Source organism: Chrysoperla carnea, chromosome 1, assembly GCF_905475395.1.
Source record: "Chrysoperla carnea chromosome 1, inChrCarn1.1, whole genome shotgun sequence".
Classification (NCBI taxonomy): domain Eukaryota; kingdom Metazoa; phylum Arthropoda; class Insecta; order Neuroptera; family Chrysopidae; genus Chrysoperla; species Chrysoperla carnea.
The window spans coordinates 47,254,389-47,282,278 of NC_058337.1; the positions used below are offsets into that span (position 1 = coordinate 47,254,389).

The following is a 27,890-nucleotide window of genomic DNA, read 5'->3' on the forward strand; positions in this document are numbered from 1 at the left end:
CATGAATTTTCTTTGCGCCCAATACTTTAGAATTCTACATTTCGTTTCGAGTGAAAATTCGTACAAATTTATTTTACAATGGTATGTGCTGTAATAAGTTTGAGGCCTATCGCTAATTGTGACGTATCTAAGTGAGTGACGTAAAGTGAGTTTCTTAAGAAGAAAGTCTGTAGGTAGGTGGGGTGACGTATAAGTGAATCTATCATGATTCTAGATGCAGCTTAGTGAGGAGATTGACGTAAGTTTCTGAAGTAAATAAAATCGGCCATTTTCCTGAAATTCGCAAAACTTGTTCATTAGATGAGCACTAGTAATAAGTCTATCAATTTCTTCTTTTCTTTCACTTGCTTCCCTTATTTTTTCAATTATTTTTCAGTAATTTCGTTACAAAGAACATCGATAGAAATCACTTCCTTCCATTTACAGAAATTTACGTCATGACACATCAACAAGCTGCGTTCCATTTGCTAAACAACTTTACTCTAACTAAAATAATTCTAAACGATTAAGAGGAGGCAGCAAGTAAAACAAACCTTAACTTTAAACTATATAAGCTTCAAGAGTTTGTTGTCTACTGGGCTTTTATCAAAGAAAGATGAATACTTGATTTCATCGATTAAGTTTGTAATATCTCTCCACCCGGCGATTTTAAAATATTTGGACTTTTATAAAAAAAGCTATTGAATATTTTCATTTTTATTGCTTTGGCTTACCGAATTTATTTCGGACTGTTAATGCTTAATCAATAATATTAATAGGTGATGCATTTATTTTCAAATATGATGTTCAGTTACGAGATGACATCCTTGAAGGAGAATAACAATACTTTAGTTTATTTGCATCAAATAACACGTGTACCAAAAATTGGAAATAAACAATTCCTTCGATTTCGAGTTATTTCAATTTTAACGTTTTTATTTATTTTATTTTATTTATCCCTTCTTTTAAGTGAATGATACAAAAGAGATTATCTTTAAGTAAAGATACAGAAAAATGTTTCATGCGAAAAATAATTTGTATCCAAGTGCGAAATCTCATAGGCAATCTATTCAGTCTTCAAGGTCAGTTAAAAGTCAACTCGTTTTCGATGATTCTGGTAAGAGATAGAATGCCACTTTAATTTGTTCTCTATAAAAAATTGAGACTAGTTATTTATAAAAAATTAAGATGTTTTTGTTTGAAACATTTTTTAAAATAAAAGATATTTGGCAGAAATTGAATATAAAATTCTACTAAAGTTGTAACAAAGTTTTAAATTTTGGCTCCGATAGGTCTTGGGGAAGTTTTAGGAAAAATCAGACGATGATATTTCAAAAAGCATCCAAAAAAATCATCTCATGACCAAACAGAGTTTCAAATTTGTGAACTATTTTCATATACATGTATAGATAAATTTTTATGTTATACTTCTGTCGAATCTGAAAAACAAAAATTTCATACGAAAAAGATAAGTTTTTTTATGAGGAATAACTCGGTCTTCCATCCCTTATCAGTAACAAAAACAAATTGACCGGTAACCGACCTTGAAAGTCTAGGTCCAATCCAAGGGGACTACGAGATTCACCATTCATTTGATACAAACAAATTTTACTGAAAACATTTTTCTGTATCTGACTTATCTTATAGAAAAATTTCGTTATAGAGTGGCTAAAGACTTCTGCGACATATTCTATATAACAAGAAAGGAGAGTGTACCAAATTTTTGCAAATTAACTAAAGTAATTCCTTTAAGGGATGCTTTCGAATAACTGACTATATATTCAGTTGATATTAACAAGCAAACTTAACTTCGCACCTTACGTCAAATGTGGTTACGTTTTGATTTTCGATTTGCTCAACTCTCAATATCACATTACACCTCCATAAAAGAAGCCTATTTCTTTCTATTTTCAGGTAAAAGTTACTACGTTAAATGTAACATGACGAAAAGGGAGATATATATGCCTTTAAAATAATGTATTTAAAAATGTAGAAAATGGGTATCAATTAGTTATCGGTGGGTATAATAACAAATTTAAAAGATAAAAGCGTTGTTAATATTTAATAAATATCAAGTGTTAACCAGTCTTTTTCAGCATCCATTTGTTAAGAATTTGCTTCGATACAATTAGCAGTTACTCCTTTGACTATTTCATTGAGATATCGCTTGTTGGTATTCGTCATGAGCGATATAAGTAGCGATTAAAGTGCATAAAACATGACTATTTTTTTTATATTATATATACATTTCACACAATCCTAGAGACTGCATAGACAATTCAAATCTTTTGAAACTGCTTTTTCTATTAATAATATAGAAAATTGTAGATGTAGTCAATATTTTCCACCTGTCTACTCAGTTTAAACCTGTTTCAAATATTTATTATCTTTAATTATTTTAGGTTACTCAAACTTGGGGAATAAAATAAAAAACTAAAAAAAAAATCTGAAGCATCATGAACGGACTCTAATTTTTTCTACTATTACTGAGATCTTTATGATAAAACCTTTTACTTAATCAGGTAACTTACTGCCTTTCTTTTCTAATTATTATCGGGTCAAAATATTACAGTAAGTGGTCTTCGAAATTCACTACCAGGTGCAGACGTTGAACCTCCGGTGGAAACATGTTGATATTGTTGCGTCGCTACAGCATATTGACTCATAGGTAATAATCCAGGTAAACCACCCGTTTGTTGCATTGCTGGATAGTAACTAGGTAAGCCACCGGGGCTTGGTGCTGCTGATGAGGTTGATGTGGATGTTGATTCTGTACTCGCTGCATCATGTCGTTCATTCATTTGAATTGATGTTTTCGTAGTGTTCTGCTGATCATTTGATGGAGAATCTACAGAACGTGGTGATGCAGATTGAGGATGGCAGACCCCACCCCCACCACTTGGCATGTCTGTATTATTGTACATTTTATTGATATCTAATGGATTCCCGTAATTTGATGATATTGATGAAGATCGTGGACTCAAGTCTTGTGAATTATATTTTGATTGGTTTTGTGTTGACTCTAGATAAATCTTGGATGATTCAAGGTACGCTTTTGTTAATGCTTGTTGGTCTAAATAACTACGATCTAAATAATTCTTCGATGTATTATCCATATACTTTGGATCGGAATACATAGACATGGCTAATGATGATGGTGGCATGTATGCTGAACGATATTTATCCGCTTCCATTGAATATTTCATTGCATCCATTGAACTGACCACCTAGAACAAAAGAGTACATTTAAATAGAAAAACGAAAAAAATTAAAGAGTAAATATCTTTAAAAACCTCAAGGGATACATTCAACAAAAAGGTGTTAGTAAGTAAACACACTACTTAATTATTTTATTTAAGTAATTCGATGGCTAGATTATTGTTACTACTGAAATTTTCTATCTGTTAAAATTACAGCCTGTATAGTTTAGTGGTTGATTGTCATAAGAATAGCAGTAATTGGTAAAATAATTGGACCAAAATCGAAACATAAGTCGATAACTCACTTCTTCAGAACAAAACCAGAATCCTCAAAACAGCTTCAAGATTTGAATCATAGATTGTTATAAATTTTGTGAAAAATCGAAAATTTCGAAAATAAATTCAGCAGGAATTGAATTCACAAATATGTTTGCATTCAATTTTTGGCATAAGAGCATCTTGGCATAAGGGAAAAAATTTTAATAATAAAATTATTTTTAATAAAAAAGAGAATTAAATTATGTATAAAGATTTTCTTTAAGTAATGCTTCTGGGTCAATTGATCGATTAAAATGGTTCATCTTGTAGATAATAAATTTAAAAGAATTTACTTTTTTAAATATAAGAATAACGATTTGCCTTATAAAAATAACTTATGAAAGAAGAGCATCATATGCAATAACAATAATCTCAATTACATCTGCATTGTGTAAATTTATTTTACCTATAGCAAAACGATATTATATACCTCAACCAGTTCTTTTAATAACTCATAAAAAATTTAAAAGTAACTGCAGATATGATTCCACCCTAAGCACAGACAGTGAAGTAATTTAATCGAACAATTTGAATTACATTGATTACTGATTTTAAAGAAACTATTGCTTAAAATTTTTAACAAACTTGCACTGCTACCAATGCTAGTGAACATATTGTTTGTTGAGAAAAGAGAAAGGTAAATAAAGGGAATAATTTTATCATCGACCACGTTTTGAAGGTAATTGCCGACATTACGTACCAGGTATGAGATACACTCTAAATAATCAAATTAAAGTATTTTGGTATCTATAAATACGATGTACGGCTGTATGTATATACCCAATGGGGCAGTCTATGAATTTAAAAACGCTGTAAAATAAATCACATACATTGTTTTTTTCTTTTTACCACTTAAACTGACATTTAAAAAAATTAAGTAGGAACTCAAGACAATTAATTTTGTTTTTTAGCCAATTGTATTGTGTGTTTCAGTAAATTTAGTTAATTAAATACAATTGTATTGGAAATCAGAAAGTCATGTTTTTCCGACACATATCACGGTTTTCTTATTATTCATTAAGTCACAACTAAACGGTGGAAACCGTTCCAGAAATGGTTCAGATTTCATAAAAAAAGTTGAGGTATATAATGAATAATTTAAAAAGAGTAACATATACATATACTTTCACTTTAATAAAAAAAATGCATGTCTCACGTCGTTCATAACGACGAAGTTCTCTTCAATGCCGTAATAAATAATATTGACTGTATATAATATATACACAAGCTATATACAATGTTATATGGACTGGCCGTAGCATTTCGTTAGTATTCTAGAATACCTACAAAAACTACGAAATGGACTTGAATGAAGCTGTACAGTAATATAATTCATATATCAGACTATCACATGAGCTATAATTTATAAATAAATATTTAAAAAAAAAATTAAATTTAATCTGACATTTTACTGCACCATCTATGAGCATCATTTTGAACTACAAATTAAAGATTTCTGTAAAAATGTTAAACAAAATACAATTCATGGCCATATTTTCTAATATACTCAATGACTCTTTTATTTTACATGAAAAGAAATTTTAAAACTGTACATAAATAGGTATTATAGCAATTAGCTATTTGTCGGATGAAGAAAAACGTATTTATTGATGAGTACTGTTTTTGGTCAGGAAAAAAAAATAAATAAGAAAATCACAAATTAAACAAATAAATGAAAAATAATATATTCGTTTAAAGCAAGAAAATGATTGATATTTAAAAAAATTTTTAAACAATGTATTATTTTTCACTCCAATATTTAAAACTAATTGTAATTAACTATTCAAATAGAATCCTGGTTTAAGTCGATCGATATTAATAGAAGTTGGTTTGTTGTTAACGACAACAACAAAAAATTTCAAAAACTTCTGTACAATAGAGTCCTCTATAATTACAGGTTAAAGGGGGTTTGACATGATCTTCGCGAATGTAAACTTTTTTGCTTTGGCCAAATCTTTTAGTACATAAACATTTTTGTTTACGAACTGTTTTGTAAAAACGAATTTAGCGTTGAATATACTGTTTTTCAATTCTTTTGTAAAGAAATCATATGGAAGTCGAATTTCCGTTCCATATAAAATCTCAGCAGATGAAAAACCAATATCCTCCCTTACCGAGGAGTGTAAATTTAATGTAAACTATAGAAGAATTTTGTACCAGTTATTCTTCTTTTTGCAGCAAGCTAGAGATATCTCGACAGTCCGAATAAAACGTTCGACAACGCCGTTGCTGATTGAGTGATAAGCAGTCGACGAAATATGGTTAATTCCCCTGACTAGACAAAAAATCATTCTGCATACGGGATCGAAATTTTTTACCTTGATCAGTAGTGACCCGCATAGGTAGACCATAATGCGAGAACCAGAATGAGATCAAGTTGATCAATATATGCGATCAATAACTTCTTCTGATGTAGCATTTTTATGTGGAATCGTCTCAATATTTTCGAATTTTTGTAATCTGGAATACGACGAACTCGTCGCTGTACAGAATTATTTCTCGATTCTCTTGGATTTGGGAATTTATAGGCAATGGTGTTCAAAGAAATGGTCTTCACCTTTGTATATTAAGAAAGACTCTTAACTGGTGATTATTTTATCCTGTGTAAAACAATCCCTACCCCTATTTCGAGTGTTATGAAAGAGGGTAAGTGAGAGCGAGAGTGGTGAAGGCTATAACGCGGTGATCTTTACCAGTCTTGTATTTTAAGCCTAGTGAAGCGGACAGATATCAGCTATAGTATTTTTATATAATTCAATACTTATATTTATTTTTATTTTGTCGATAAATATTTTATTAATAAATCATAAAAAGTAATATAAATAATAATAATAAAAGTGAATGCATAATCGAATTTTAATATTTATTAATATTTATATGACAATATTTATAGTAATAATATTTATTGTAATATTTTTTGTGATTCTCGAAGTAAATAAGTGTCTGAGTTTCTGTTTCCCACTGTAAATTATATTCTCAATTATGCTTTTTATACTATTAAATTTTAAGATCCCTCATATAATTAAATCGAGATACTTGCCATAAATTCAAAAAATTTAAACAGCAACGGTTTGTTCCTCCAAACGAGCTATTGCTTTTGTACTGGGAATGAAAATTTGCAAAAATTTCTTCAAATGTCTATCGATCCTACTTATATAGACACCAAAGGAGAATATAAATATTAAGAAGCCGTTGGGATGGGTTTATTTATGACTTTTCGAGAAAAGTTTATAAAGTATATTCCAATAAATAATTATTCTTGGCCAGTTATTCTACGAGTAATTTATTTGAATAAAAATAATCATTCGACAATTTTACTCGCCATTCACGAATAATTTGGTTATTCTTATTCGTTATTCGTCATTCGAATAAATTTTGTCCATCTCTGTTTTTATATAATTATACATACAAACTGTTACATTATCGATATTAGAAAAGTACGCTACTGAATTAAACTTATAAAGACCAATAAAAAAGCTGTTTGCTATATTTATATCTGATCAAAATATTCAATTGATAAAAATCAATAACATTTTCCCTTTCAAAGCAATTAGATACTGGCGGTACATCATTTATTACATCTATAGGACATATAGAAGTGACTTAAACGCAAATTCACTATCAAAAAATTAAATAGACAGTTTATATGAAATCCAAAAACAGTTTACTGTCTTTAGCGCATTTAATTATCTAATTATCTCAGTTTGTTTGATTATTAATGAAAATTGTCACAATTCCGAGAATCCAGGGTTTAGTTTTTACTATAACTAAACCACATCCTTTAGTAGAGCAGGAATTGCAGGTGTAATTTTCAAAATGAGAGGGCCGAATTTTGTCAATTGATTCTTGCTCAGAAAAGCTTTTAGAATAATATTCTGGATGTTAAACCAGAAAACCTATAGCTTAACATTTATATACCATCTCTCCTACGGAGTCGCCCTATTAGCTCAGTTGATTAAGGCGTTGCATGGGCTGATGTAGTGCATGGGCTGATGTAGTGCTATTAGGCTCAGTTGCATGGGCTGATGTAGTGCATGGTATATGCATGAAGGAGAGTCAGTCTCTGAAATTGAGGAGCTGGTAAATGAAATTATCAGCGGAAAGATGGTAAAACACATATATGGTATCACAATGGGCTCTATAGCCTAAGTGTGTCCTTCGCGGACAGTCAATATAACCTAACCTAACCTTATCTCCTACGGAAATAAACAAAAATCATTGTTTTGATCCAAGTAAAACTATAGAATCTTCTCATACATTTTAGGGTAAGTTCATGTAAAAAATGCTCGTTGTGATTTTAACATAAAGTTCAGTAGTTTGAGATATTTCCCTTTCGAAATTTTTCTTTTTAATTGGGACCTTCTCTCTCCGTAGGAAACTAAATTTGCGATCGAGGTACGGTATACGCTAGACAATTTTAAATCTTATATAAAAAAAACTTATGTTAAAAGATAAAAATTGTTTCCCTCCTTCGATCAGAACAACTTCATTTTTTTTTTGTGTGTGCAAAAAATAGGAATGAAAGCTGAAAACCTAACTAAATACAAAATTAAAATCAAGCATTAAATTTGAAGTATTTTCAATATAATACCTCAATTTAATTTTTATAAATAATTTTTTTTTTAATTTGCATTTATTCCACTACATCTAAATTATATATTTTCAATTAATACATAATAATATTGTCAACAATTATTATATATTTTAATTAAAAATACATACTTTTTTAAAATAAAAGAATAAATGCAAATTAAAAATATTTATTATTAATTATTAATAATTGAATTCCACAACTTAATGCACGAAACAATCCATAAAATCAATTTTTAGATTGTTTGTACGTGCATATTGAAAGCACGTATTTAAGGTTTAAAGCTTTGTTTACAACGTAGAATATAAGATTATGATTAAAATATGATTGCCACACGTGTTTAACAAATGAGATGATTATTGATTTTCTCAATTACAGCGAGCCAACATTTCCATTTAAATATCATGACTGCACGTTTATATGGCCAGCAGTATCATCATGATGCTTAGGGATTCAATAGAAGGCTTATTTAAAATAATGGTTATTTTACCAAAAAGGAAAAAAGAACGTACAAATAAGTTTAACGAAGATAAAAATCAACAAAACCTCTTTACCTCGCATAAAAAAAGTTAACTAATTGCTCTATAATACAATTTTTTTTATATCTCGACACATCCTACACCAAAAGTAGCGGCTGACGGAGCTTTATTAACTCATTCTCCTTTAAAGTATAGTTTCCGTTGATATATCGTAAGCAATCTTCTGAACCAACTTGGATTATTTATTTTATTTTATTTGATATTAGCTTTTACCCCCGACTTCACCCGCGTTTTTGTCCTTAATAACTGCAGGCGAAGATTATTAAAAAGTAAAGAAAATAATGTGAAACAAACAGGATGAAGGAGATACAAACCCTCTTTCAAGAATTCGAAAAATGAAAAACAATATTTTCCCCGATTTTAATAATATTCTATTTTTAAGGTCGTTGTGATCCAAAAAATGTTAAAAATATCTTTTTGCCAGCCTAGCCGAGGTTGTAAAAGATATATTATTATAAGTCGAGCATTAATTTTGAATTTTTAAGAAATTTCTTCGGATTCAGTGGCTAAAAATTTTTTTTTCGGTCCTTAGGTTCAGGCGGCCACGCCTTAAAAACTTACATGCACTGTTTATACAACTTCCTAGTTAAGAAAATTCTCGGTAAAGGAGCGTTCTCTTTCACGAGTCCCGGAAGTTTCAGTTTTCAGGATCGCTCAACGGTATATTGAATGCAGGAAAAAAAAATGTTTCCATTATTACTCGTCGATCTTCTTGGTATAGCAACAAAAAAAATGGATATATATGAAAATTCAGCGTGAGAGCTCATAAAAACGTTTTCAGAACCCCTGACTGAGTTTGGCTTCATTATCGAGATCATTGTTCTTCTTATGTAAGAAGTTGTTCAACAGGATAGAAAACCAATATGAAAAATCTCAACCGTGATGTAATCAGCAAGGTTTTTAGGCGTGAGCCTGCGGACGACCATTAAATTTTCTTTTTTTTTTTTTACTTCTAATATTTTTTTATGTTTCAATACTCTATTCTATCCATCTTAGAATTTCAGAATTCTACAAATTTCTAATGTTATCTACGAATTGAGACTCACTCGGACGTTAGAGACCACTTGTGTGATACCCTACACATTTTTACCACCCTATTTGTTGGTTATTTCAACCGCTCAATTTTTCAAAGGCTGAGTAGGTATACCTTCTTCATGCACATACGTTAATCGAACTTTAGAAACTGCAGGAGTGCTTTGAGGTCGCCAAAGAAAGGCTAGCTCAAGTGACTCCACCTCCTCGTGGCAACAGCTGGGCAGTGACAAAGAAAATACGACATCGTTACTTCCTTCTTCTTCCTTCCGTTCAGCATGCCTGCCGCGTAGTCAGTGTCCTGTAGTAGCCACTACAATTTTGCTGATAGAGGAAGTGATATAAAATCGATATCTTCGCAACACCTACGTTTGTACTCAGACCATACCTGTCTTATATAACCACAAGTTAGTTCCTCTCTCCATCTGAGTTTTTCCTTTTTTAAGGTATTCTCTTTGAGTAGCAACTTGCAGTTCAATGTTTAATCAACAGTTTTAACCAACAAGTTTGATTATTACGAACAACGACAAAAAACAATTTTTGAGCGAGAAAATTTTGGCAAAGCAAGTAGCAATTAATTGAAATTTGATGTAAATACACGCATTTAAACAGCTCTCACAACACAAATGAAAATGGATGGTTCAATCTTTACACACCTGTTAATTTGACAGATATTGTATAAAAAATTAATTTTGAATATTTAAAAGATTTAATACTCATGTTGTTAATAATCTCCAACAACAATAACACGAGAAACATCAACTATCATTATTTTTCTACCTATGAATTATGAATTTTGAATACAGGTGTGTTATATTGTTAACCCAAAATAACTTTAACTAAAATAAAAATTTAAAAGTCATCATTTAATAAACACTTTAGTAGTATAATTAAAGAAACAATTTAATATAATTAACTTAGACATTTCTCAGATAATATAAATATTCTCTTTGTGTTTCAGTAGGTCTACCTTTTTGATGGATCATTAATAAATATATGTATTTTCAAATATTTTTGCTTTTGTATAAACATTTGAATTAAAGTTCATTTATAGGGTAAACTCGTATAAAGCATAAATTTATAGCTACTGCATTTCATTAGGTCCCACAAAATTGCGTGATTTCTATATAAAATTTGTTCGTTAGATAATTAACTTTGAAAAAATTTGTAGTTTTAGAAAGCTTCTATCGCATACATTTATTTATAAACTTGTGAGCAACATAATTCCATCACCAAGGTCATATCTCTCCTTAATTAGATTATTTTAATGTACAAATTTTCAATACTCTAAATTAATTTGGTGGGATTGAAGAAGTGCGAAAAGCGTTAAAAAGTGAAAACACGATATTACAATTTCAAAAGAAGAGTAGAGTTCTGGAAAGTTGAAGGCCCCAGAAGGTATTTCCTTGACACTAAATTAACTCATTCTTATGCTAACTGTAACCTTCAAACTGTAACTGTAATTTGAAGGCTGTAGTCGAGTAAATCATTGAAAACCTTTCTCCGTTGAAAATACATATGTTTTCATTAAATTCGTTCAGGACTGCATTTTTTTGCAATGAAACTAACCTAAATTGCGTAGAAAAATGACTTGTTTATATGTGCACTAGCTGTAATTAGGATGATAGCATATGCCGTTTTGGAATGATAATAAATTGCGTTTGGGATGATAATAAAAAACATTTCTCTTTGTAAACACTATATTTTACTTGTTTGTTAAGATTTAAAATCGTGTGTCTTTCGCTTAGTACTTATTTCTCTCAACTGTTTATGTACCTGTTATTTTTCTTATTCCTCATTCCTCAAAATTGTCTCCCGAAAAGGGTAAAATGACTGTAATATGGGAATTTCCATTTACTTGAAATATTGTTAAAATTCTGTACAAGATCATGTTTATAGTTCCTGCCCGGTCTCAAAAGTAAGTGAATCCTGCCTGAATAACGCTGAAATTTCGTCAAATTTTTGAGGCCACCAAGTTGAAATTCAATAATTTTTTTTTTTTTTTTTGGGAAATGTAATATTTATCAGTGTAAAATGAATTCTTCGAGTCTATAAATTAACAATGAAAGTTTTGGAAGCCTCAATAATGCCTTTCTTAATAAGTCAGGGCTATACTTTCCCTCTGAAGAAATTTATTGTGTTTTTTCGGGTGTCTAGGTAGAAGTCAAAGAGTTTTAAATTAAATTAAATTAAAGGTGCTTTTTAAGACATTTTAAAAGTTAAGCACCCTTCCATGCGTCTGAGTGTTGATGATGACTTTAAAACTCCGGTGAAAAATTTCATACAATTTGAAAAAAGGTGGGCTAAACTTAGTTAAACTATGCTAACTAACTAACCAGTTAAATGCATACTAAATTCTGAGAAATGATCACGAGTGTTGGATCAGGTCAAATATTTTGGAAGGGTAAAAAGAATCAGAAACTTTTTGCTCAATTACAACAAATTGTACCCATAGAATAATTGTTTAAATTTTTAAATATTTGTGGCAGAAGGGGGAAAAAAATCCAAATTTGCAGATGGACAATGGATAATTAAAGTCGCATAAAACTGGCTTTATTAAAAAATGCCTTTGCCCAATCTGACCTATGGCCCTATCATTGTTATCATTATTATTATTATTAAAATTTCCAGATTCCGTGTAGGATGATAATGATTTTCTCGAGTCATAAAATATGATTAAAGCGTAGTCGGACAGTCATTAGATTTAAAAACAATCTGTATTCGTTTAAAAATAAATATCTCATATTTTATACAAACCATTTTGTTACTTGTATCTTTCAATATCTAATGTTTTTCTTTTATTCAAACTATTTTATATTTGAAAGAACAATATAATAAAAAAATCAGAAATATTGCTAAGTCATTCTTGGATTATCAGTCGTGTAACAGGGTGATTCGATGCGGTGCTCACATTAATAACGTTCGACAAGCAATAGGGGCTTTATTTATACAGTACGTACAGCACTGTATACCAAAATATACAGATACACAAAACAAAAACTTATAATCTTTATTTAATATACAAATATATCTCATCTATGTAATTCAAAAAAACCTAACACTGAGTTGCAATTTTTTTGCAAGTAAATATAGACACAGTGTTCTTGCATCGAGAATTTACTGCTCATTTCGATTTGGAAGTCTATGCTCGTTATATGTAGCATAAAATAATTGTGGTAAAAATAAATGAAAATGAAAGGTACAGGCAAAGAACAAGCTATGTCACACTGGTAGTGAAGAGATTGAATATTACATGTTGTATTGTATAAGACTTATTTCTCCGCGAAAATAAAAAGAAAAAAAGCAATATATTGTAATATTTTTAATCATTTAACTTGGCGCTAACATAAATGCTTTTGTAAACTAAATAAATACAAAAGTGTGACATTTTAAGTTTTTCTTAAACACTTGTGTTTGCCAGATATATCATACTGGTTAGTAATTTAAATGTGGAATTCACAAATGCAATATCTAAAGCGTCTGTAGTCGCATCCACTCATATAATTACATTGCCTTAACTGCAGTCACGTTTCATTGAGCATTTTAGCCATCTATTCCATAATCATAAGTCACTGTTATCAGTTGACTGAATACAAGTCTAATTTCACTTTTATGATAGAAAACGAGTTATTGGGATTGCGTTAGATATTCGCCAGCCAACAAAATGACATAGAACAATCACGTGACGTTTCTTTCTTTCTTTTTTGTTATAATATAAACGTCACATTTTCATAAATATAAATTTTATTCTAATTCAACAATAATTGTGTATGTAATATGCGTCACGTTAATATATCTATTTAATAATTATTTGTTAGTAAATAATTTGTAAATATTATTTATTAAATACATTTAAATATGTTTGTTAAATACAATTATAAAATTTATTTGGTTAATAAATTATTCAATATTTTAATCTGTGAACCAATGGTCGACAGACTACTATTTTAACGTCTATATTTTCGTAATTAACCGTCTTATACCTCCCGCTCCAGTTAGAAAGGTACAAATCTTTAATCGAGTTCTATGTAAAATGATCGAGGCTGGATATTTTAAAATAGTCTATTAATGTTGAAAAGAAGAATGGAAGAAGTTTGTTTGACCATTTGTTCATTTAACTGAATGAAATAATTATTTACGATACTAGTGGAATAACAGAATTATTAACGTACGCCTACGAAAATAACACAACGAGTCCGTAGCACGAGTTGAACAATCGTAGAAGAATATTAATAATGCGTTATCACACTTAATCACGTCTCTAAAATATGAAAAAAACGATAATTATTATTTAAAATTTGTCATGGCATATTGAGAAAAAAAATTAAGTTAGCTACCATAGTAACTTGTTATTAGTTACATTTTGACAGTAATTTAGAGTGTAATAATGAATTAATTACCACCATTGTGCGGTAATGAAACGTTCGGGTTTCTATCCCTGCATCATGCTAAGAGTAGGGTTACAATATTTTCGATTAAGATTGAAACAGTAGGATACGATACTTTTTAGAATTTTTATTCAATTGGGTACAATTTTATTTTTACAGTAAAATATGCCTGCCATCTTTAAAGAATTTGGAAATGCAAAGCCTACTTAACACACTGTATATGATACCGCATTATACGGATAACATAGATAGATACAATTAATGCGATGATAACGAATCCTACAGGTGCATTCAATAAAAAGTTCATCTACCCAACCACTTTCAAAAAAATCAATTCTATTAAATAAGACTTTACTAAAACTATTGATTTTCGTAAACTAACAACACACTTTAATATATATAGGTAACCATATTTACAAAGTTTATTCATGGTATATTAAAAAAATATTTTACTAAATTGGATAGTGAAAGTTGAAAGAATGATGAAGAACTTATTATTTTCAAGCTATTTAAAGTTTAATGTTCAATAAGTTGTCCTTATAGAAGGTTTAAATTGCTATAAAAAATAGGTGAAAATAAGATCCAAATTGTTGAGCTTTGCAACAAAAGGCCAGCTTTGCCTAGCTTTAATTGGGTCACTTTTTTTAATAAATTACTTCGTATATTAATTGTAAAGAGCTGTACTTTGTGGAACTCACAGTTAAAACTCACAAATAAAAAAGGAACTAAGCAAAGAAAATTGGAAATTTTATTTCTTCAATCCTGCTTCGTATATCTTTAAGTTTTATCTCTGCAACTAAGAGAACACACACCTGTAGGTACATAAGTTAGCGCGAAAAAATTAAAAATCTCTCTCAGCATTACTTAAGTCAAGTGTGAAATGGCCCATCGGCAGCTTGACTTTGAAATAAGATTTTATATAATTCAATGGAATATGAATGGGGTAGTTAATATTATTCGAGCACTTAAAATACTTGTATCTTCTAAAAGTGTAAAACTTATTAAAAGTCAATATTCTGACAATTTGAACCGACTGGTCCATTGGTCCGTACTTCTAACCACTACTATTTTTATACCCAAAAGGCTATACCACAGAGCTATCCTAACCACCAGGCTATACTAACCAATGTTCCACTCACAATGGCCACACAACTACTGGCTGCCACAAGGACACGTCAGCAAGCGTTCGGACCATCTTTTTCACTTGCAACAGACTCTAATCTAGTAGCATTAATGCAATTTGTATGCTTACTTAAATACTATTAAAATTTATGCAATTAATTGTTATTAAAGGACTTTCAAAAATGATGAGTACAAGTAACCTAGATACAACTTACCTGTGCCGGTGCACCTAAGCTAGCTGACATTGCGGATTGCTGAGCCGCTGCTGCAGCTGCCGCCGCTGCCATCGATGCCGCATTCAATGAACCGTATGGACTATAGTAAGAACTCATTTGTTGCCCCATTTGACTCGCAGCCATACCTGTAATAAACAAAAATTTTATATTCTTTTGGGAAAAAATAAGTAAAATATTGCTACTATTTAAATATTGGTCTGAAAATTGTATTCATGTACAAAATCGAATTGCTCAGTTTTCTAAATTATTTTTACGCATTTTCCTTTGTTAAGGTACCATAGAGAAGAGTCCCAAAAAAGCACGTTTTCTGCAACTTTCCCCCTCATTATGGCATTTCGTTTATTTAAGCTCTTCAGCCATTGGATATAAACATTTTAAGATAACTTGAGCAAAAAGTTATTTTTAAATACCTTTAAAATGAATATCAAAGAAAAATGAAAATACTGTAACACTTGTACTGGTTGGTTATTTACATCTTGGCATAGTATATCTCTCACGAGTATAAGATAGTACGTATGTACATATTAGGCAATGCGTTTCTTGTTGTGAGTTAAACGTAGCTTTAATACGCGTTGAGTTGTACACAGCACACACAGCAGCGGTAGAATTATCATACAGCTTAAAAGGAGCCGAAACTAAAACACTTGCAGGAAACACATAGCATCTACAACACCTCTTACTTTCACGCATTGCTTAACGCTAATACTCTGGCAAACTCGTAAGAAATGCCTACGCCAAGATGTAAATTAAATGCATCATATACTGTGGTAATCGGAAAAAATAGGGACGCAAAGGTAAAGGTAAAGGTAACTTTACAATAATAATGTTCGAAAAATTATCTGTTTCGATAATTACTTTTTTTAGCATCTCCTTTGGAAAGTTTGCCACCCATATTAGGCAATGTTCTAAGTTAAAAAACCGGGAATAGTACATACGTAAGCTTGTTATTTGGCTATATTTTGACGAATTTTGAATTTTTTTATTGTAAAAAATTTTTGAAAATACAACGTTCTCGTTCACCATAAACGAAAAATTTACAATTTAAAAGCAATCCAGCTTAAATTTTAATATTTTCCCATTTTTTTAATATTAATGCAAAGGTAATTGACTTTACAAATGCAAAATCATTTTTGTACATCCAGCAGGTTGGCCGACACCACAGAAAATGCGTTAGATATATCAGGTGCAAAATTCAAATACGAGTTTCTTTAATTTCTCATAAGTGATAATATACATAATTTTATTTGTCGAATAACAAAAAAATCGGATGCCGTAGATTTGAAATTTTTTCGAACTATACTGTTGCCAAGTGCCAGAAAAAAGGCTACTTTTACAAAAAATTTCCTAATCAAAAAATTATAAATATAGTTTGCTCGAGATCATTGTGCTCGAGAGACTTATCGATGAACAATTTAAGCACTGTTATCTGCGATTTGAAATGAAATGCATGTTGAACGATAATAGTGCGTTTAAACGGATATCCTGAAAAATCATTACCGGCTGACCAATATTATAAGAAAAAACCATATCATTAGGTTGTATCAGAATAATAATTGAAATCTGGTGCGACAACCTACTTGGCCGCTTTTTATTGTAGACTAAAGTAAATTACATTTTCTGGTGGAAAGCGGTTTAATGATATATTACAGTTATGCTAAATCAATTGTTATTGTACTATGCTCTTCCATAATAAAAAAATAAAATAACAATGATTTAAGTAAATTGATTGAGACAATAGAGTAGATTAAATGATTTATGTACGATTACTTTTTCAAAATATAGATACGCCCATGCATAAGGTATTCCAAAAAAAAAAAAAAAAACTTAAACACAGTTTAAATTCTTAATAGAAGGCGATTTCAATATATAAAAGGTGAACAGCATTTGGAATAAAAAAAACGTGTTAAAAATAGGGTTGAACAGTATTGATATTTATTATTTAATTGGGCAATTGACAGTATTGATATTTATTATTTAATTTGACAGCAAGTTAGTCAATAAATGAGTAAATTTCGTCAATACTAAGTTTTTATCAGCAACAAAATTTGATGCTCATTAAGTTTTGCTATCACGTTGTTTGTTTTCTAAAAAAATGTATTTTCCCGCAAAAAACGAAAAAGCTTTTTGTATGGAAATTTAAAACTTTTAATTTTTTTTTTGGACAATTGATAATTAAGGCGTTTCGGTACCAAAACGAAAGTGTTTAAAAAATTTAAATTATGTGTGTCAATTAATGAAATTTAATCTTCAGTATAAATTTTGAGTCGATTCTCTGTATGGTTTACGATAAATTAATTTTATAGTTATGTTTTTCGCGCGAATGTCGTTTGTATACGCCGTATCTTCCAAACGGCTCAATGGATTTCAACATTTCCGGTATTATTACATTTGTCTCAAAAACCCAAGTGTTCTTATATACGTGTTCGAACATAATAAAACAAAGTGGCTGATTTTCGGAGCGAAATAGTAGTTAGTTAATTTAAAAAAAATTACAAAATCTATCGAGTAGTTAATATAGTATAATAAGAGGGTTTAGTGACTGCGATATTAAAAAGTCGAAAATAAAATAAATAAATATAAAAATAAAAAACCCGACTGTGTTAAATAAAATCTGAAAAGAAAGAAACAAATACAGTAGTTAACAAATCCAGACCGACTAAAATCTTCCCAATAATGGGCCCCGACCGATAAAATCGCTATGTAAACTACTGAACTTGTTTTTTTTTTTTTAGATTTTATTTAATTATACGATGAAGTCGTAATAACTGTTGATTTTTTAGTCAATAGGTGCTTTTAACGCGTAATGTTACTATTTACGTAAAAATTTTTTAATCAATATTCCTCAAGCTTTAAGCTCTATAACCATATTAAAATTAAGAACTGTGCATAAAAATGAAAAACATTTTTTGGTAAAAACACTGATTTGATAGTCAATTTCTCATAAACCGTACATAGAAGGAAAAGGATGATTAATTGATAAATAAAATTTCAAATTTTTGGTATTGTTTAATTTTTACGGTATCCAAAATCCTTAAAGAGTTGAAATGAAAATGATAAGAAAAATTTGAAATTTTACTTATCAATTAATCATTCTCGTATATGTCTTGTATACATTTGAAAAATTCATATCGATTCTCTGAACGGAATACTTTTCTCAAACAGTAAAGAGAATCGATATGAATTTGTCACAAAAGACGTTTAAAAGGATGATTAATTGATAAATAAAATTTGGTTTCATTTTCATTTTTACGGTATCGAAATACCTTAAGGAATTCTGCGAATAAATAATAAAAATGTTTTGTTTTTTATAAAGGCGGTGCTGCGGTTTCAATCGTACAGAGCTATGCCTATATTTTGTTGAGAGGTGTCCTGAAATTTACCCGACAGAGTCGCTTTATTTCAATGACTGACTCACCATAGCTAGAAAACTAATCATTAACGGACATGTGTTGTTGCTCGAACCACTGCTCTAAATCGTCACCAAAGTAGTATCAAATATGTACATACACTAAAATAAAAATGCTTAAATATCAAAGAATTTTTTTAAAGTACTACTGTACAACCCTATACGAACTATAATTGCTTATGTATTTTAAAAACTTTTTTTTATTTTAAAGACGTCTTTATTGTTCATTGTGACACAGGTGTTAGAAATACCCAAATAAAAAAAATATTTTACATATTTGAGAGCCCCGATGAATGTTGTAAAGAGGCCTATTATCAAGGCTATAAAAATTACTACTACTATAAAAACAGTGTAGGAATTTATCGAATGATATTTTTCAACCCATAAAAAATATCAAACAGCAAAGGGTTACAAAAGTGGTCAATGGTACATTTACAGATGTGATAGAACGTATGTATTTACAATTCTATAGACAAATATGATTTTGATTCAGATACATCATGTTCTTAATTTGCCCTGTAGATATTTTAATAGCTGTAAAACAGAATTTTGAGTAGGTACTTAAAGCTCAAACAGTTGTACAAAACTATATTGGCTTTAAAAATTTTAATTGTCAAATACAATTTTAGACCTTAAGAAGGTTTGCTGGAATGAAGCGTATTTGATAGGGAAATACAATCTTAGATTTTATTATAAAGCAACTGGAGGGCGTACGTCAATAATTTTTTAGCTCAGTCAAGCGACCTCACATATCGCCACAGAAAATGGTGAACAATCAGATAAACGGTACAAATTTTCAGCTTTGCAGCGCTGTTCTGAAACAGGTGTTGCCTTCTATCGTTTTGTCCCATTCACACTCTATGCTTCATTCGAGGCCACGAAGTTCGCAGCATTTTGTTTAAACACAAAAGATATCAAATTACTATTTCAATAAAGTCGATTAACATTATTTTTTAACCCCCGAACTAAAAAGAAGGGGTGTTTCAAGTTTGACCGCTATATGTGTGTGTCTGTATTGTTTTTATTTAACGGAGAGTGTTCTTAGCTTCCAGTGCAAGCTTAGGGTTCCGTACCCGAAAAAACAAAAAAATTGGCGGTGATCTTCAAACTTGATTCAGTTTGGAATATAATTTTAACATATAAATAATTATTATGGAAATGAATGGTTAAATAAACTTGGCTCAATTCATTTCGAAAAGTGAAATGGTAAAATGATTAGGTAATTCAAAACAATAATTCAAAAGAACAAAGTTAACTCAAATATTTCAATTTCAATTAAAATATTTCCAAACTGTTCCAAAAAATGATATGTCTCTAAGTATCCTTTTCATCTCATCTGATGTAATTTATCCCACTTTGATATTGATTTAAGAAGGAGTGTTATAAGTTTAAAGTGTTTATCTGTGCGTCTGTGTGTTTCTCAGTGACATCGTAGCCCCTAAACGGTCGAACCGACTTGATTGAGAACATTTTAAAACTAAGTTTCCAAAACTCGGTTTACACGGAAGAAATCGCATTTGTCGGGGGTTTTTTAAATTTTGTAAATTTCACTTGTAGGTCTTTTTTTTATTTAAAAATAGAAAAATAGATATTTGTAAAAACTTTTTTTTGCACTAGTGACCTTGAATGTAATGACACATTGTTTGTAATATTGAAATGAAAGTGGATATATTCTCTTTCCAAATGTATCATAAAATAAACTAACAATGTAGAATTTGGGTCGTGATGATAAATACGAAATAAACACTATCGGGTACAATTAATTGCAATGTGCTTGCTAAACAAATGATCATGTCGTCCATGAACATTTTACATAACACATTGAAACAGTATGTTCCCAAGTGTTTTGTGAATTATAATCGTTTAAATTCCCAAAATAATAACTGGTATTTAGTTCAAGTATATAATTTGTTTATAAATGCATTTATATACCCCGATAATATTATCAAAAATAAGATAAATGAGTTCCTTTATCTTGTCCTTCTCAAATAAACGTGAAGAGTCCGACAATTTTATTGAAATCTGCAATCCTTAACCGCCAATCAAATGGAACAAGTTCGTGTTTCTTTTATATTTTATAGTGAAATGGCCAACAATAATTCACAAATTAATTTGGCATGAAAATAATTCAACTCTTTACTTTAATAAAATAATAAAAACTGATAAAAATGCTTAATTTTACTATATAATAATATTTTGAAGTGGTTCGGCTGTTTGAGCAAGTAAATCATAGTTCAAGGTTTCTTGATCACAATAAAAACAGCTTTGGGGCCTCTTGCGGGGCAAAATTTGGACTTATTTCATTTTAAAATTGTGATTTTTAACATTGTCCCTTATGTAAGAACTAACAATAATGTTAATTGTATAAAAATTAACCATTGAATGAACTTCAAAAAAACTTCAAAAAGTTTTCATCACGAAGAAAATTTATCACAGATTCTGAACCACTTTAAGTAAGAGTTTAAGCTAAGTACAAAAACATAGACTTTCCTATGTAAATATTAACCATACCATGCGAGCATGAAAAGAGAAATTTTCCTTCTTCGTAAATTTAAGATATCGCTGGAGAAATAAATTACATTGAAACTATTTCCAATGTGATTCTAATACTTGCAGTATTAGAATCTTGAGTTTTATTACATGTTCATTTCCAAGTAAAAAGGGCACAATAATTTTACAACTTCGGGGTAATTTCTTTTTCGCAACATACACGTATGCTTCTTTTTTTTTTTAATCTGCCCTTCAATTTCTTTAAAATGTAACAAATGGGCATTTTAATAAAATATTATATTTGAAGACGAACTACATTGTTAATAACGATTAATTATAATTAAGGGAATTTATGTTTAAACTTACCAGCTCTTAACGCATCCATTGGCACAGAGGGATATGGAATAGAATATGGATACCCTTCTTTACGTAGAGTTTTAGGTTTTCTTCGTGGACGATATTTATAATCAGGATGTTCTTTCATATGCATCGCTCGTAATCGTTTTGCTTCATCAATGAATGGCCTTTTTTCATCTTCTGTTAATAATTTCCATTCAGCTCCTGTAATTATAAATTTTGAATTGTATGAAATGAATTTGAGATTTGGTACTAGTTATTCCGTTAAAAAATATATTTATTAAACTATTGATAACACTAGACAAGGCAATAAGAGAGAAGCTTTTTTGTAATGTAAGTATCGAGTAGTAGAAAATTCTGATTTTCGTTTCACCTCCCTTTGAGGATAAAATTAAAAAAATAAATTAGGTATTGCAACCATACAAACTGAAAAGATTCCACCTTAACTGATGAATCACTTTTTGAACTTAATGAGGCTGTATTTATTTCGGGATCACCGAAAAGACACAAGACAGAATTCAAAAAGACACAACGTACAGAACAAATTTTTATTACAGTGTAGTATCATACATAATTTTTTGTCAATATAATTTATATTTGGTTTTTGATAGTACATACTATAATACAATAAATTATAAAAAAATTATTTTATTATTGGTGCATAAACACAAGTTTTATTATATTATCTCAAAATTTTTCGGACTTTCGTTCATTCTCAAGAGATTAAAGGAACTAAATTTAAAGGTAATAAGATAATTAATTCATGATGAAACCGTCTCCATACGAGCTCAACACTTGCCCAATGTTTGTTTTAGAACAGACTGTGCTTGCAAAAATTTACCCGTTAATTAAAAATAATTTTATAATTATTAATTTACTAGAATATTTTTGTAAGGTTAGTGTGGAACAAAGTTTTGTTAGCAAAGTTTGTATCATAATCGTCGAGTGTATTAGGTATATTCAAAACACAGGACAATAATTTTGAGTTGACGCAGTGTATGATTACAAAAAAAGTTTATTATTATATGGCACTGGGTACTAATTAGAAACATTTTAAAAAAAATTTCGGTAGTAGTATACCTATGGTATTGAAGCTGATACCTCTTGGCTCGTTATACTCGGAGTACTAGAAAGTATAAAAAGTAGGTCGTTTCGATCATAATAATATGATGTGTTTTCAGTTAAATTAACCGGCTCTTTGGTAATGCGAATACAACTGTCTTTAAAACGTTCGGCTACTGACTGGGAGTTTGCGGGTTCGAATCCATGCAGCGACAGTGTGAGCAATTATAGTTAATGGGGCGGTTGACCACATTGTCGTCGCTTGGATAAGAACTATCTGAAAAACGAAGATTAAATCCTATTATATTATGTTTTCGGTTAAATTGGAAAATATGCTGAACATAAATGACTACACTGAAAAGAATTTCTTTGCAAGAGTTTTCTGATTGATATTTTTGACCATGTGATCATCTTTATCCGCAAAACCGCCTCATGATGAAACTTTGGCCAAATATAAAAAAATGGTGCTACCTTTTTTGGAAAAAAAAAAAACAAATAAAAGTTCCAGCTGATTGCTCATTCAATCAAATAAAAAAAGGGTCCATCTTATGAACCGTTAGATAGAAGTATAAATGTAAAAGTTTTTCCTTATAAAAAATAAATCTTCTCTTTTTTTTTTTGAAAAATTTCTCGTAAGCATCACTGTTAACCCGTTAGGGCGCCAATTAGGACAAAACTTTAGTGTCCATTTTCTCCAAAACTATAAAGGATTTAAAAATTTGCAGATAGCTTTAACTAGTTCAACTAGTCGAAAAACGAAAAAATTCTAGAAAATAGGTAAATTTCGAAAAGCAAATAATTGACGGTCCAAGGCCGCCATAATTGTGTTGGTAATTTAAACTCTTCTAAATTATAAAAATAATGCAAGCAAGCACTGGTATTCTACTCTTTCTATACATGGTATTTCAAAAATTTACTCAGTCAATTGTTTGTTTTTACATGTTTCATGTACTTTTGAGTAAAAGTACATGAGTTTTCAAATTTTTTGATTTTGTTTTTTGTTTGTTTGTTTGTCTTTTTTTAAATAGTTAACTACCATTTTTTAATTACGTAAAAATATAATGGTATAAATTACTATAGAACTAGATATAAATGTAGCTCAGTACCTGAAATAACAAGTGACCAAATTTTTATTCCAGTCGGTGGGAGGATAAAGACGTAATTTTAATTTTTTTGGTTTCGTTGGTAAATATAATTATTATTACACTGTAATGAAAAATAAAACTACATAATTATCAGAGTAGTGATGCTTGCTGGCTTGGATTAGATTAAGTTTAAGAGCATGCCCGACCTGACTAGAAGTAATGAGTCCCTTTGTGCTCCCTTATTTAAAAATAAAGATTGGGCTCTCTTAAATCTTTGTTTCGAAGCAATTTCAGACCTTAGCAAGGCACATCTTCACGCAATCCTTTGTGATCCCCTATTTAAAAATAAAAATACATTGGCCTCTCTTAAATCTTTGTTTCGAAGCAATTTCAGACCTTAGCAAGGCACATTAATATCTCAATGTCCATTTTAACCGCTTCCTCCAGGCCATTTAGAAAACTTTGATTAATATTTTAGAATGCCGGTTTTCTAGAGCCAGATATTGACACAGCATCTATTGTTCCTTCTCCCACATCGTCCCCTGGACATGCTGTCATTTATGATTCCCCCATTTTTCAGATTGATTCCTATGGCACAGTTTCCTGTGATGACTCTAGTTATTGAGTAAACAAGGTTTTTCCTACAGTTCAGGTATCTATTTTGTTCTGCCGGTATCAATTTTCGAGCAATGGCACAATCATCTCGATGCTGCCATGCCTATCTTTGTATTTATCCTTTTAACCTTTATTATATCCTTCTTCTGCGTAATTTCATCGATAGTATCTTTGAGAATTAGCGGTGAGTTCAAAATCTTCACGCAGTCCTTTGAAGATATGTATCCCGCTACATCTTTGTGTATAGGAATCCAACGTTAATAGATTTTGCGTACCTTATCTTGCGCAGCATTTCTCGATAACTCATCGCTGATCTTGTTACCTTAAAATTAATGCCCTTAACTGCAGCCTGTCTATTACAGCCTAACTGTCTTTTTAATTTCTCAGATTTTCACCTAAAGTAAACTGGTACTACTCTCCAGTCTAAACGACTCTTGAATTTCGAGCAGGTATTTCTGAGTAGATATCTACGCCAGCCCTCATTGCGGTTTTAAAGATATCGGTGAATATTCATCTCTCCTGTTCTTCAATTTGAGTTATTTTCTCGGCTCTCTCTTGAAGGTATGATGTGTACACAAAAACTTTCTTTCAGATTAGTTTTTGCTATCTTACAGTCGTTGGCCGGCTCCGGGAACCTAGGTCTTAATACTTTCTTATTTTTGTCTACCTCCGTGATGCTTTTTAAAAACTGACTTAGCTTTTTGTCACAATTAGTGTTTAAATGTTTAAATTTAAGTATTAGCTTTCTTTTACGTGGTTCTATTAGGTTCATAGTTCATTTTTCCATTTATGTATCTAGTTTTGTTTCGTTATTTACGTCCAACACAAGGTATTTCAAGGTATTGTGGTAAGTCAACATCATTTCTAAATAACTGGCTAATATTCTTTTGTGTCAATTTCTTACTCTTTAGTGTTTAAAGAAAATAGATTTATGATATATTCCAGGTCTTACTGAATCTGCTAGTATTTTTATATGCGTCTCTTAAATGGCAATAAGCTTAACGTGTGACAAGACAAACCATTGACGATTCATTTAAATGTGTTATTAGCTTTTATACACCCAAAATCATTACAACAACTTTCCTATTTCATGATATCCATGGCAAGTGCTAACAAGAACAGCCTGTATATATATATATGTATATGCATGTACGTATATATAAAATGTCAAAGGTACAATAGAAGCTTTCGAGATTACAGAAAATACTCATCTCGAAAATAATAATAATGAAGCACATTTTTATCACAACAAACAAAATACAACAAACCTCGTTGCATACAATAGAAAAAAAAAGAAATGAAGGAAAAAGGGTGGAGATTGTATAATAGAAGGAAACAAGAATATATTCAACATAGGATGTTGTGATGCTTGTGTGTTGTTTGGCAGAAGAGATGATTCAATAGAGAAATAACAATTCCAGATGAGTATTAGTATTATCCAGTAGCTTGCAATTCTAGATAGATATTGTATCTTTTCTCCACACATAGTTTTTAAAAACACACAGAAATATCATGAGCAGCAAGCAAGCAAGCAAGCAAGCTCTGCACAAGCACTCGCATTCTATGATGAGAAAAGCACCATCATTTTATAATAATTCGAAATAACAAAATACAACAACAACATATTTATATTATATTTATGTATGGATATATGTTATGTGTATTCAGTACAATATGTATTCATTCATTGATTCATTTATGTTTTATGTAGTCCTGATACAAGAACAATAATATAACTACAGTAAAATCAACTACAATACAATGGAAGGAAAGAAGATAGATAAGGTTGTATGTGATGATGAATATGAATAAAGAGAGAGAGAGAGAGAGAGAGAGAGAGAGAGAGAGAGAGAGAGTAAGTATGAGTATGGTAGGAATGTTTATAATGCGGAGATAGTGGTTGAGTGCCGTGAATTTAATATGCCCATGAAAATATAAATTTTAATCAACTTAAAATAATTATTATTTGAACAATTAATTTAACTTTCAATCAACCGTGGAATGTAAAAATTCATCTGAAATGTTTCTATGTGTATTAAATTACTATCAAAATTTTTAATACCTTTTTTATATTGCTGACCAAGAATTGAGTAACCAAATCTGATTGGGAAATTTAACCAAAAATTGTATTGACGTGCAACTTGTTAAAGAGTTATTATAATATATATGTATGTTGTAGGAAGCGTTTACTATCAGATTCTTATACTTTGTATAAAGAATGTAATCAACATCCACTGTGGCTTATTGAATTTATGAGAATCCTAGTTGTGAACTACCCGCTTCGCAGGCAATTTCAATTTTAAATACCCAGATTATTGTGTACCTTCACTTCATATGTCAATTATCCCCCTTTTGTTCACATTTGTTCACAGTTCGTCAATTTGATAATTTGAAATATAAATGAAATTTTGATAATAATGAAATTTTCTATACGTAAAATAATTTTTCAAATCGATTTAGTATCTATTTCATACCCCCGATAAAAAAGTTTACAACGTTTAAGCGGCCAAACTCATTTTCATGTAATTTGCAGTTTTTTCATATACACATCATGCCCTTTTAGTTGAAATCAGACTTGGGTATATTTGAAAATATTCAATTGTTCATGCCCACTATCACCCCCCCCCCTCCAGGTTAAAAATAGATAAAAACAATCCATGAAGCTGGTTGCATATAGTGTCCAAATTTGAGCATAATCGATGCAGAACTTTTTATGTTTTTGAAGCAAGCGTGATTGCGTAACATACATACGCAACCACGCATACATATACGTAAGGAAGTAAGGATAGTTCAGTTTTTGAAACGCGATTACAGAATTTTATAGTCTTTGTAAGTGACATACGTATAGATTTACGGAAAGTTTATTATCAGGGCCTTGTATACATAATTGTGAATTCGATTATAGTACTTGTTATAAACCTCATGAGTACATAATGTTCGTGTCTTTTTAATAATGGATTTACTGAACTATCAAATCTTTGTGCTTGATAGTAACATAGCGAAAACTGCCAAGATATTCCTATTTATCTTATTTCAAAATGTCATTCTGACTTTTAAATTCAATTACAGGACTGTACTGTCTTCTTGACAGTAAAACTGCAAGTTTTCTAATTGCAAATTGAAATATTCTTTCAGGTTTAGACTTTTTGTCGTTTACATCATTGAATTTGTAATAATATCATTCAGCATTTGCCACTTAATCCAATCTTTCAGCTTTTGAATTGAAATACAAATTTTTTTCCGTTTTAAAGCAGAACTTTTGAAAAATTTAGGCTGTCGCCATGCATGAAATAACGGCCTCATCTGAATTTTCAAAAATGAATGAAATTGTTTTCTTTCCAATTAAGACTAATTAGGTCACCTTATATTTATTCTGAGGGTAAATCTATCTGTGATTGATCCATTCTGGATTATCCCGGACAAATATGCAATAAAAAAAGAGAACGCAAATTTTATTCCATTCTACGGTA

The 27,890-nt window shown here is 30.2% G+C and overlaps 1 protein-coding gene across 1 annotated transcript in view; it reads right to left on the bottom strand.

The window, feature by feature from the left end:
• Positions 1-2,391: 2,391 nt before the first annotated feature.
• The window catches only part of LOC123305759 (transcription factor Sox-3-B-like), a 59,259-nt gene continuing 33,760 nt past the window's right edge, over positions 2,392-27,890 (bottom strand). Inside the window, exons 3-5 of the mRNA XM_044887577.1 lie at positions 21,668-21,862; positions 15,385-15,530; positions 2,392-3,206 (exon numbers count right to left, since the gene is read on the bottom strand). Of these exons, the coding sequence (XP_044743512.1) occupies positions 2,538-3,206; positions 15,385-15,530; positions 21,668-21,862 (1,010 nt within the window). The 3' untranslated portion in view covers positions 2,392-2,537. The remainder of the gene's footprint in view (positions 3,207-15,384; positions 15,531-21,667; positions 21,863-27,890) is intronic.